Source organism: Siphateles boraxobius, unplaced genomic scaffold (assembly GCF_051911475.1).
Source record: "Siphateles boraxobius isolate OS27281-9 unplaced genomic scaffold, OSU_SipBor_1 22, whole genome shotgun sequence".
Lineage (NCBI taxonomy): Eukaryota > Metazoa > Chordata > Actinopteri > Cypriniformes > Leuciscidae > Siphateles > Siphateles boraxobius.
This window is the reverse complement of record NW_027508833.1, coordinates 7,386,390-7,399,777: the sequence shown is the minus strand read 5'-3', so window position 1 is coordinate 7,399,777 and position 13,388 is coordinate 7,386,390. Positions and strand designations below refer to the sequence as shown.

Below are 13,388 nucleotides of genomic sequence, written 5' to 3'. Positions count from 1 at the left end.
CTGCACTATTAATCGCAATAAACACGAAATCACGCTTAAACTTTAGTGGAACTATGAAATCGCAAAGGCTGCGATTATTTTTTGATGAGAATATTGCTTCGGAATAAATTATATTATAATTATACAAAAATCCTATTTTTTCAACAAGCGAATGACCGAATGAATTGTCCGGAGGATAAGCACATGACAAGGCTTAATGTCGAGCCCTGCTAGTTATTAATAATAATGCATCAATATTTTGGGGAAAAACTATTAAACATTTTTAATATTACAATAATAGTAAACTTGTGGGAACACTTTATGAACACTTTAATATTAGGCCTAGTGTTTCAGATGACATCATTGCTGTTTGAGATAAATCAGAAATTTATACAAAATAAACATAATATTTCAACTTATATTTGCACAAAATCACGCACAGATGAACTTGACCTATGTTGCATAGTCAGAATGTATAACATCTGTTGTGGAGAAAACTAAACCCAAAACACATTTTATTACAATAGTGTGTGCAATAATGTTATACATGACAGTCCCAATCATCATTAGTTATTAATGTTGTGCATTGCTGTTTGAGCATGGTCGCTGAAGCTAAAAATGATAACTGGTAGACTACAATAACGGGTTATTTACTTCAAAGAAATGCATCCTATATGGCATAAATCAGATATTTATATTACATAAAATTAATATTACAATTTATATCTGCACAAAATGACGCGAATGCACAAGTGAACGTGACTGTGCTGGTCAGAATGTGTAACTCCTGTTGGACGCGCTATTTCTCCCACAACAACACGCTGAAACACGGCAATAAACCCAGAGAATTCATAACATTTCGTTACAATAATTCTCATTATAATGTCATGTGTATGACAGTCCCAATTATAGTTATTAATGTGCATTGCTGTTTGAGCTGCTCACGCTAAAGCTAAAGATGATCACCGGCAATGAAGCGCATTGCAGCACCGTTCATTAACTCAACCAAACGCATTCTACTTGAGATTAATATATACACAAAATAAACATACTATTACACAAAATAAACATAATATTACAACTTACAATGGCACAAAAGGCTGCGAATGCACAAGCGAACTTGACTGTGCTAGTCATGAAAGTGGAAGTCTGTTGATGCGTTCTTTCTGCAAAAATGCGCTGAAAAACGGGCGAACAAGAATTCACACCATTCTTGTACAATCATGTTCTAATTATAATTTTATGAAGCCAATATGATAGATTTGCGCTGCACATGTTGAACTTATCTGTATCTTCCTTTTCCTAAGTGATTCCAATCATATTTCAAGCAATTCAAAAGTATCAAGTTGAACAGTGCACATCTGAAGGAAATAATACATCATTTATCAGCTTTAACATATCGGCCTAATTATCTTATCGCATCAATTACATAAAAAATTAGCATTTACGGGCCATTATCGATATGGTGGCTGATATATTGAGCATAGGGCTGTCAATCTTCCTCTATAATACTATTCGAATTCCATTCCTTATTTTATTTAATATTCAAATAATGTTCGAATATTAAGGGCAGACACGGCAGACACGAGACACTGGTCAATTTTGAGATGTTTGTCTTCAATAACATGTCTTCTTTCAGACTTGTGGTGAAAAAAAGTCTGAAATACACATTTAGGTCTTTATTTTACTACACTTTGTCTGTTTACGACTGTAGATTTCTCATAAATTCATCAAAAGTTGGCGTTCTAAATCATCCCATTGCTCCGCGAGCGCTGTCTGCATCCTGTCATCACACACACCGTTAGAAAGCTCTCTCTCTCCTGAACAAGACTTTCGGATCCAAATATGTGCCCCTGGACCACAAAACCAGTCTTATGGGTTATTTTCTTTAAATTGAGATTAGGAATATTAAAAAAAAAGTTTGGTTCCGGTTGGTTGTCAGTTGAGGTCATGGGACTTTTTTTTTTTTTTTTTTTTGAGCAAGGGATAGGAAGGAAATTATTATTATTATTTTTTTAATTTTAATTTTAATTTACAGTAGCGATGGATAAGCTACTCTTTTTTCATAACATAGCCTACCTGTACATGTACTCTACCACTTTGTGTGTCCCAGCATGTTACACACACGCTGATTTTAAATGTGTGCGCGGGGGCAAACGGGGTTGCCTTATTGTAAAGTGTTACCGATTAGTTATACACCGATCCAGACGTCTCGTGAGTTCAGTGTTGGAAAGATCAGTTGTTTTAACCATTCATTAAAACGAATCGGTTCAAATTAGTCATTAGTTTGCGAATTGGAGTGTCATTATCAGACGTGTGCGCGTTGTGTGATTATCCCGGTGGTTAGGACATCCCACAAGATTTGTCTCATCACAGAAAACATTTCTTCACTGGATAGTTTTTTCGTTTATTTAAAGTGTGGTTTATATGTCAGCTGAATGTGTGGAACGCTTTTCAGAGAAGGTAAGGCAACCGGCGTATTTTAGCACAATTCCCACCCAGCGGTAATTCAGGAAAAAAGAAATCTCCGAATGCTCCACATGAAACTTTAGTCTTCCGACCTTGCCATCGCGTCGATTTATTTTGATGAATATGTGCGAGGGAGAGAGAGCAAGACAGTGCTTAGTTTTGAGACGGTGAAGCCTATACTTTCGCCTGGCTCCGCAGAGAGAGAGCGTGCGCGCGACCGGGCCTCTCTCTCTATCTCTGCTCGTTCTGTTCAGTTCATGCGCCCTGTCACAAGCGCAGCAGTGCATCTACATGACAACAACGATGTGTGAACGCCCGTGGCTGCCTCGTTTTTTAGCATTGCTGGAGGAAAACAGGCTATACAAATACGGTGCTATACAAAAACATAAATTATAGTTCGCCTCAAAGTTTTTATTTGTGTATTTATTTAATTTGTATTATTTCTTCCCCAAGCTCATAAAATAAATTTGGGTCACACATAAATTGACAGGGTCGGTCGGAAACCGTAACCAAACTATTTTTTTTTATGCCTTATACATCACATGAAAGTTGAATAAATAAGCTTTCCATTGATCTATGGTTTGTTAGGATATGACAATATTTGGCCGAGATACAACCTTTTGAAAATCTGGAATCTGACGGGGCAAAATATTTAAATATTGAGAAAATCGCCTTTAAAGTTCTCCAAATGAAGTCCTTAGCTACGCATTACTAATGAAAGGAAATAAATGAAATTTACACCATTGTGAGTCCCCCACCACTAAATTCAAGTGTGTGAATATGCGTGTGTGTGTGTGCAGGGCTGCCAACTCTCACGCATTGAGCGTGAGACTCACGCAATTGACCCAATTATCACGCTCTCACGCCACACTCCTGATTTCTCACGCTGAAGTGTCAACCCGGTCGGTCAAATGCCTGAAAGATAAGTTTATCTATATATCTACCTGTTGAGCCACTCGTGATCGACTAGTTATACCGCAAATTAGTTAAAATATCCCGTAATCTATCTAGAGCGAGCGTGCATGCGAGACATATATTGTGCTTCAAACCGCGCGCGCGCATGGCAGAGACGTAAGCGAGCGAGAGACCTTGCTGCGTGTGCAGACAGTACACCCCCCCCCCCGTTGGAGAAGTCTAACAATGCATTAAACTAATATGAACCCAAACAGCACCAAACCAAAATGAATAAATGCAATAAATGATGATAATTCTCTGTTGATGCATGACAGCTAGTGGTTTACATGTCATTTCATTATTCTATTATTATTATATGTGAATCTATTACTATAGATATTAACCTATTTTAATTGTATAATTTCAGGGGTTTTTTTCAAAATCAAAATTTAACCTACTGTATGTTCCCTGACTGAATTATTATTATTTTATTTTACATTTTGATACCTTTTCTTAGCACATTTGGTAGTGGAGAGTTTCAAGCAGTGCTTTTTAAGTGTCACTTAAATTGAGACTTTTTTTTTTTTACCTACTCGATACAGAGGTATTAGGTTCTGATATCGTACCGAAGCCAAAATTGTGGTATCAAGCCATCCCTAGTGCTGTGCTCTACGATCCTTGTTCACAGTGCGTTCTGCTCAATGTTCCGCTGCAACCTCCGTGTGTGTGTTTGTGTATGTGTGAGTGTGTGTGAGAGAGTGTGTGTGTGTTTGAGTGCTGTGCTCTCCGCTCCTTGTTCTCAGCGCGTTCTGCTCAATGTTCCACTGCAACCTCCGTGTGTGTGTGTGTTTGTGTGAGTGTAAGAGATTGTGTGTGTGTGTGTTTGTGTGAGTGTAAGAGATTGTGTGTGTGTGGGCTCACGGCCCAAACGCATGTAGCGTTCACACTCACCAGAAAGGCAAAGTCCGCTTAAAACGTGCCGACCCTAAATTTCTCTGGACTTGTTTCTGTTTGCCATAGTACTACTGTGCCGTCACGTTCACTGATACTCTCCCTGAGATGCTCTCATAATAATAATAACTTTGTAGGACTTTATTTCGATAATAGGTCAAAAAATAAATCTGTTAAATCTGACTCTGCTGCATAGAGCTGGATGAAGAATAAAATACTGATATTAATATTTAATATTATTTTACAGGGTATATACAGGAATCGTGGAATTAAATTTAATACCTTTTAAGACCTTTTTCAAGACCTCATTTATATACTGATTGTAAGATAGCACAACTAAACAGTCTTAGTTTGTGATAACTCCTTATCAGTACAAAATAATTCAAAAGGGTAGGAATGAAGCACAAGATAATTAATTGAATGACTGACCCAATGCAAGGTTTATTAGAAAGAGAAACCAGAATTAGACCAATAAACAAAACAATTGACAAAACTTATTGAAGAGGGAAGATAAAACTCTCTGAGCTAAAGGGACAATGAGTTCACAAAGTATATTCAAAAGACGTATTTGTAACAACAACTCTTATAACTGTCTGCAAACCATAGCTCTTTTGTGGTACACTTCTCATGACAAACACCTGACTGGTCAGACAGTTTACCTGTGATTACCACTGAGTGCTTGATTTGATGCACCAGAGCAGAGTGTCAGTAAACGAATATTCGATCTGTAATTATTATTCGAAAAAATAAAATACTATTTGAATTTTACTACGTTGCTTTGCTGGCAGTAAATGCTGTGAATCCATGATAAATCCCAATCACTTACTCGCAGTTATAATTAAATACACTGTTTGGCGCTGTGGAGCGTGTTGATTGTATTTGATCACATGTTGTCGTCAGCCTCATGAAGATTGGAATTACTTGGATGAAAATGATCTTACTAAATGATATTACAAAACGGAATTACTTTTAATCAAATTAATTCATGATACTGAGTTATAATATCACCACACAATGAGAAATCACATGAAATCCAAACAGCAGTCGAATGAGGAAAAACAGCTGTCCATCACTGCATTGACGACTGCAGTAGTGCAGCTGAATCCGAGTGAGCGAGATGATTACTTAACTGATAGCAAAATGATTTTGACACATATGCTTCCTTTAAGTTTCGTTAAAGAAGCAGTCCTTAACAGAAAACGCGAAGTGCTGTTAGAAACTTTGTTATCTGTAACTGTGTCCCTGCAACATCTGTCAGCGGCAGCGCGTTTGTGAATATTATTGTTTTTCTCAACATGAAAGTGAAACAATATAAACAAGATAAATATTATGTTGACTCGAGTGTATACCTTCGTTCTGTACGATAAGTGGAACGGTCTGTTTTATTAGCGTTTTTCACCTTTCGTACTGATTGATTTTAAATGCTTCTTTACATTTTTTGTTTACACATATTGTTTAATGTTTTCAACTGAAAGAAAACCTTAAGATGCAACTTAAGCTTGTTGCGTATATTTAATTTCCCTATTAGTCAACAATGTTGTTTAACAACCGTGCGTACGGGACATGCGCTATCACGCAGCGTCATGAAGCGCGGTAACAGATGACGTCATATCTAGCAGGATTCCATAAACTACACAGAACCCCACTATTCGACGACGCAATGTTTAAATTCATGCAAACTTTATACTTTATGGACAAATATACATAACGAAAAGATGATACAAAATTTAATACCTTGGAAAATGGCATTTAAGACTTTTTAATACTTTTTAAGGGCCTTAATTTTCTCTAAATTGATTTATCAAATTTTAATACTTTAAGACCCCGCGGACATCTGTTTTAATATAGGCCTATTTTCTGTCCAATTTTTGTGTTACTTGAAATAAAAGTGTGGTTATTTTATTGGCTTAATTTTTCGTCTGAATTTAATTAAAAGGTGTAATAATAATACAATTATACAAAAATAATTTTACAAATAATTTAAAAGTCATTTTCGGATTTGGTTTTTGGCCAAGTGCACCCAGAATTTTCATTTTGTGCATCCCTAGTAATAATAATACACAAAACACTGGTGCTTCCAATAGGCAAAAACTAGAGCTGCACGATATTGAAGAAAAAAACTCCCCAATCCCAGAGCGTCAGCTGCATAAAGTCTCACCTGCGATGTAAATCTCGTCTAGTTTGACTGCCACTTTCCTGGGTAAGCCGGCGTCCAGCAGCGTCTGGAAATGCTCTGAGTGGGTCACCAGCACCGCAGCCGACGACTCCACCGGTTCATCCGTACCGTTACCATTTACATGCTCCGTGGCCATGTCTCCGGGACCTGTGCAGATGAAAGGGCCAAATTAATCCAAAACTGGGTCAAAGTTCAGTGATCTTAACAGATAGAGACACACTGCAGGACAAACTTGTGTTTACTAACTGTAAGAGGAGTTTAATGATGGGCTGGGCAGTATGATGATATACAGTCACACCAAAAATTATTCAGACACCAAATATAATTTGATATTTTTTAACTAGTTCCAAAAATTCTTCATACATGGACTACTAGTAAAATTTATAAAAATGTGGGACCAAAAATTATTCAGACACTTTGACCTGACCATGTTTTCTTTAATTGCTAATGTGACCTTTTTACACCACAGACTGAACAAAATTAAGCATTGATTGCTTGGTAATTGGTTGAGCTAAATTGGTATTATCTAATTGTGTAGTTAAATTTAACAGCTTAAAGATATTCAACATAATTCATCTGTGACAGAGTCTAACAGAAAGATGGACAAAACCAGTGATCAACTGATCTGATAACTCGGAGTTCTTGTCATATTGTATTACCATTTTCTAAACTAAAGGCCTAGCGAATAAATTGTGATGTGAGAAATGTTAAAGGTGTATGAATAAATTTTTGGTTAGACTGTATATCGTTACCACAGTATAAAATGTTTATTGTTAGAGATTTTGCTATATCATGTATATCACAGTATTTAAAAAATAGCACTATGGACACTTCAGAGTGATGAAATACATGAATGAGAATATAAAGAGCGGGACATGCTCGGTGTTAAAGTGTTATTAAGCACAAGCAACCGTCTTATTGCACATATGCGACTAAATCTTCACTCTCGTCTCGGCGACTAAATGTCTATCATTAGCCATTGGCTAATAAATAGATATTACTCACCAGCGTGTGTGTGTTAAATGTTAAAGGGTTAGTTCACCCAAAAATTAAAATTCTGTCAGTATTTACTCACCCTCATGTTGTTCCAACCCCGTAAGATCTTAAGTTTATCAAGCGACGAGAATACTTTTTATGCGCAAAAACAAACAAAAATAACGACTTTATTTCAACTATTAATTTCCTTCTCTGTTGGCCTCTAGTCAGTTAACTTAGTATGATTACGTAGAGCTACGTCACACGTAGGCTCACTATTGGCCGACGCTGGTCATGTGTGTGATGCGTGTGACATACAACAACAGAAGCTTATGCTATTACACTAGTGAACTGACTCGAGGCCCACAGAGAAGGAAATGAATAGTTGAAATAAAGTCATTATTTTTGTTTTTTTGCATACAAAAAGTATTCTCGTCGTCTGATAAACTTAAGATTGAGCCACTGTAGTCACTTGGACTATTTTAACGATGTCTGTAATAACTTTTCGAGGCCAGCAAGTTTCAATCCTTTTGAAGCCTATGGAGGAATGATCCAGCTCTCAGATTTCATCAAAAGTATCTTAATTCGTGTTCCGAAGATGAACAAAGGTCTTATGGGGCTGGAACAACATGATGGTGAGTAAATACTGACAGAATTTTAATTTTTGGGTGAACTAACACTTTAAAGGCACACTATGCAGGAATTCCGTTTTTGTCAAACCAGGACCCCTAGAGTCGCTGTAGTTTACTTGTATTTAACGTTACTGTCGTAAATACCACTCACGCAGAGCGTCTCTGCACTCACGGCCTCTGCACTTTATAATAATAAAGTAGCCTACCGCGTTTGATGGCTTATAACGTTTTTACATGATTGCAGCTAAATTACAAGTAAATAGCCTATAGCCTAGGCCTACTGCATAATATCATTTGTGTTTTTTGAGTGTAATGTAAACATTACAAAATGCCAGATGACATCAATAAAGTTACATAAGTACACAACCCACAGCAACACGCAATGGCAACAACATCTCAAGATAGTCTGAAAATTTTAGTCTATCTAAAAATAAACTGACGAGTTATTCGTTACAAAAGTGCACATATAATATCCTTAGTACGGATGCTCAAACAGACCTCATTGGTTCTCACACGTCACGCATACTTAAGATGTTTTAATCTTACAAACTGCTGCTTGGACAAAAATCTACTCATCACTTTTAGTAAATCATAGAAAACAGAAAAACACCCAAATACTGAATAATGTCAAGGCACAGAAAGTGGCGGTACAATGGTACAGAGATGGTCTCAAATAATATCATGGTAATCAATGCCACTGATAGCAGTTTTTTTTTTTTGCCATATTGAGGCTGCATGAGGCATGGACTCACAGCATTGTCTGTTTTATTTATCAATATGGCCAAAAACTGGCAAAACTCTTACGTGTATATAAACACTGACTTTCATGTTACTTTTAAAATGTACTAACAGCTTTGATGCACATGCTGTAAAGTATTTGTATCAACTGTGAGAAAGGATGCAATAATTATTTATGCACAATTCATTTCAACAATTTAAAGTTGCCATCGTATGCGATCGTATTTTCTATCCTATTGTGACATATAGCTGAGTGTAATAAAAAATAGGGCGTGGCTTGATTTTGTCCGTTGGATGGGTGTGGTTTGCTATTGGCTGATCTCATGTGAGTGACAGGTTATATCATAGAAGAGATGTCGCTACAAGAGGGAGGGGAAGTTTTTCTGATTCAAGATTACAAGAAAAATTGTATTTAAAACAATAATGATGCATGAATAACACACAATTACTGGAATATACCAAAAAAATAATTCAATTTTGAATTCATGAGGACTTTAAACTAAAATGTGTTCATGTCAGAGATTCATTTTAGCATTTAATTCAGCCAAAAATGCTTACGTACAGACACTGAAATTACATCATGTGGTACTGTACAAATATTTCGAGTGTTCCTTTTTAAACGGTCCCTTATTTTCCTTTGCCGACTCCGGCAACGCTAATTCTGTACAGAAAATTCGTGTTTGACTAAAATAATCATCACATTAATGTTCCACCGTATTTATTGTAATATTTTAGTATATTATATTTGCAATAGTACTTTAAAGAACACCCTAATGGTTTCGTGGTTTTTATCTGTATTTCACCACTCAGACTTCCACGTGTTCCGAATAACTCCCGCTTCACGAGCACATGACGTTTAGCGAGAAAACGGACACTTCAGTCACGATATCTGTGCAGTTTACAAACCTATGACACATCAACGTTGACAGTTCATTACTTAGTTAAATAGCGTGATTGATTTCGTTTATTTATACAATAAGCGACAGACTCAAACCGTTTGAATTCAACTTCAAACACAAGTCAGGGTGGACAAAATGAGTAAATGTCATGTATTCTCATCAGGCCGTGTCTCTTTGTTGTGTCAGTGATGTCAAGAACACACTCGCTAGGCCACAACACACACTCGCTACGTGGACACTCTGATAAAGCCTGTTTCAGCACCTCCACTAAGTCTTTAAATCAGAAATAACACGTTTTTTCACACGTTGTCTTTAAAGACAAAAAGAACAAAACAAGTTCACAACAAACTTTAGTCATGGCTGGACGTGTTAAATGTGTTTATTTGACAACGTGTGTGTTTGTTAGGGGAGGGGAAGGGAGGGGGCGACATCGTGTTTGACCAGCAACCACATCATGACTTTAACACACTACTTTTACGTGCACAGAAAGAAAACAATAGTCCGTGAATTATGAATCAAATGTGTAAAAATGCCGCTAGTATGATATGTGATGAGTGGAGCCGCGCGCGTGCCGGTGCGATCACTCTCTACTCGCTACGGAAAGCCAAAGCATCACTTCACCGCGTTTATGAAATCTGAAGAGAGCGTTCTCATACCTGTCAGTTAATATCTTGGATTATGTTGGGATAAATCCAGAAAGAAATGTACTGAAAGAGGATAAAGTGGCCAGATCCCGCCGTGTCTGCTGATATCTCACTCTTTTCAATAGGTCTGATGCAAAATGGCGGCGAAACTCATGCCGCGGGAGTTTTTTTCCGCTTCCGGTTGTACGGGGTTTCTCACACAGCCATTGGAGGGTCACATTACACAGACTGACTCACTACTCACTGCACACTGCAAAGTATATACAGCGTGTTGCTTGCTATTTTAAGAACAACAAGTAAACTGTACAATAGGCTACCTATCGTAAGGAAGCCCATTTCCACCGCATTAGAAAATAAAATCGTTGGTAACACTTAATTTTGACAGGAAAAGTCACACAAGTATTATAAAATGTCGATGTTATGGCATACTAATTAATTATTGTGACATACCTATGACCATTTTAGGAAATAATTATTAGATTTAAAAAGTGAAAATTATGAGATATGCCTTACTAAGTTATGGGATTAAACAGTCAAAATCAATAAGAAGTCAAATGAATGATTTTCTATTGCATAATTATGACTGTTTACGAATTCCTGAGGGACTCTTATATGAAGCATTGTGTAGAACTGCTTTGAGTGCCTCCAGGAACCAAATTATTTTTATTTATTTTTTAATTGTTTCTTGTATGATTACCATTAACTTCTATTAGACCTATAATAAAAAATAAAAAAATTGTTTATTGTATGTCATAGCCTACATTTTAATACATACACCTGAATATACTTGGAAAAAAGTTAGTAATAGACTAAATAACAATAGATTATAAAAAACTGTATAATACGTGAACAACAAAACAATAATCAACCATTTATAAAAAAGGAATATATACATAAAGAAGAAAAGACATCTCAACAAAAAGCATGTAAACACCAATGTTCCATGTAGTACATCAATGTAAAAGAAAATGGCGTTAACATCTTGACAACACTAATTAAAAGTGCATCAAATATTGTTTTGTATACTTATAACTTTAAAACATTTATGTCTCAATCCGCTTAAGTCTGATGTCATCAGATTCCAAAAGGAAACAACAAACGGTGCTATATACACGTGCTGTACTGAAAAATCATAACCTTTGTCTCCGTACTGAAAACTCAAATTCTGAGGCAGTTATTTAGCTTTTATTAATCATTAAAACATGGAAGTCCGGGATGGCTTGAGACTGTAATGTGCACTATGAGTTTATAAAAGTGCTTATACTGTATTATAAATGTGTGTATTAAAGCTGCAGTAGGGAGTGTTGAGAAAATGTTGACTTAGCCTGAAAATTTGAACAAGCACAACTTACAGGTCCAACCCCCTTGCCTTCTGCTGCGCTACAGCCCTCCCTCCACAGCTCCTCCCCTACAGCGGAGCCTGCCCTGAACGCGCAGGCTAGTAAGCAGTGTTGCCAACTTAGCGACTTTGTCGCTATATTTAGCGAGTATTTAGACCCCTCTAGCGACACATTTTCAAAAAAGCGACTAGCGACAAATCTAACGACTTTTTCTGGTGTTATTGGAGACTTTTGGAGACTCTCTGACGTGAAAGCACATATCGTTCTTACTCTTCTCAACGAGCAGCGGGTGCTGCCGTGGGTCCCACCCCCGTCCCAAAGCACTCACAGGCGGCCCAGTCCTCGCGCAGCAGCCCCTCCCAGCTGCAGTTAGAGCACCCCTCCGCGTACAGACTGCAAAAGAATCGCGCAAATAAGTGGCTATTTTTAGCGACTTTTCAAACGTCACTCACTCTAGCTACGTCTACCCTGTTCAGTAAATGGCTGAGAGGAGCAGCAGCACATTCATCTGTTGAGCGCACGGCCGCTGAGAGACGTGAATGAGCAGTGTTTTTCCACGGATTTATCACTTATCTGCTTTTCTTTTTTATTTTAACTAAACAATTTAGTTTCCTTCCTTTTCTTGTGCTTACGGTATTACTTGTAATACTCACTATCACAAAGCTTTTGTTCATCCGGCTCCCGAACTCTCTCAATTCAGATAATTTTCCACATTGGCCTATAAAAAATGTAGTCATTCACTAGGCCTATATCATAGCTACTGGTTCTATTGTCTGACAAAACATATATAGGAAATGAGAACAGCTTTATTTTACATTCGGCTATATTATATTATAATATATTAAATACAGTATGTGAGCTGAGCATTAATTTATAGAGAAAACACATTAGACAAGCAGAACGCAAGTACGACGCAATGACGTCACGAATATGCTAATTGACGTATGACGTCATCTAGCGACATTTAGCGACTTTTAGGGAAGGCGTTAGCTACTTTCCTTTGAAAATAGTTGGCAACACTGCTAGTAAGCAGGACCACCGATGACAGCGGATTATAAACAGTTATGGAACATTCACTAATAGGGACGAAACATCAACAATATGCTTTACATTGACTATGGCCTGCCCATACTTTGACTACAAACTTGGTCCTCAAATCATTATGTATTTTGCAATACATGTAACTTTATAACGTTGCAATCTTTCTATAAGTTATAAATAGCTAGTAAGATAACGTCAAAGGATTAGTTCACTTTTAAAAAAAACTTTTGCTGATAATTTACTTTTGCTGAAAGGTTTTTGATGAAAACATTCCAGGCTTTTACTCCATATAATGGACTTCAATAGGATACAAACGTTTCAAGGACCAAATGACAGTTTCAGCGCAGCTTCAAAGGGCTTTAAACGATATCTAGCGAAACGATCGGTCATTTCAAAAATAAATAAAAAACTTTAAGTTTTATAAGCACCCAATGCTCGCCTTGCTCTGTGATGCACGTTCGTGATCCTGTTCGAACTCGTTCATCAAAATGAACAAATCTTTTTTCGAGTCATTTCGTTCGTTGAATGAACGAAATGACTCAAAAAAAGACTCGTTCAAAATGAACAAATCTTTTTTCGAGTCATTACGTTCGTTGAATGAACGAAATGACTCGAAAAAAGATTCGTTCATTTGGATGAACGAGTTTGAA

The 13,388-nt window shown here is 36.9% G+C and overlaps 1 protein-coding gene and 1 long non-coding RNA gene across 4 annotated transcripts in view; both read right to left on the bottom strand.

Annotated features, from left to right (window-relative positions):
• The window catches only part of syncripl (synaptotagmin binding, cytoplasmic RNA interacting protein, like), a 32,651-nt gene extending 22,112 nt beyond the window's left edge, over positions 1 to 10,539 (bottom strand). For 2 of the 3 annotated variants that reach the window (XR_013206586.1, XM_077238526.1), the window contains exons 1-2: positions 10,370 to 10,529; positions 6,452 to 6,616 (exon numbers count right to left, since the gene is read on the bottom strand). Coding sequence is in view for 2 of the 3 variants with exons in the window: in XM_077238526.1 (XP_077094641.1) it covers positions 6,452 to 6,605 (154 nt within the window). In the remaining variant the exon portion in view is untranslated. Of the gene's footprint in view, positions 1 to 6,451; positions 6,617 to 10,369 lie in introns of all 3 variants that reach the window. The other variant, XM_077238527.1, reaches the window with a different exon arrangement.
• Positions 1 to 13,388, bottom strand: part of LOC143746613 (uncharacterized) — a 299,149-nt gene that overhangs the window by 51,806 nt on the left and 233,955 nt on the right. The window lies entirely within an intron of this gene.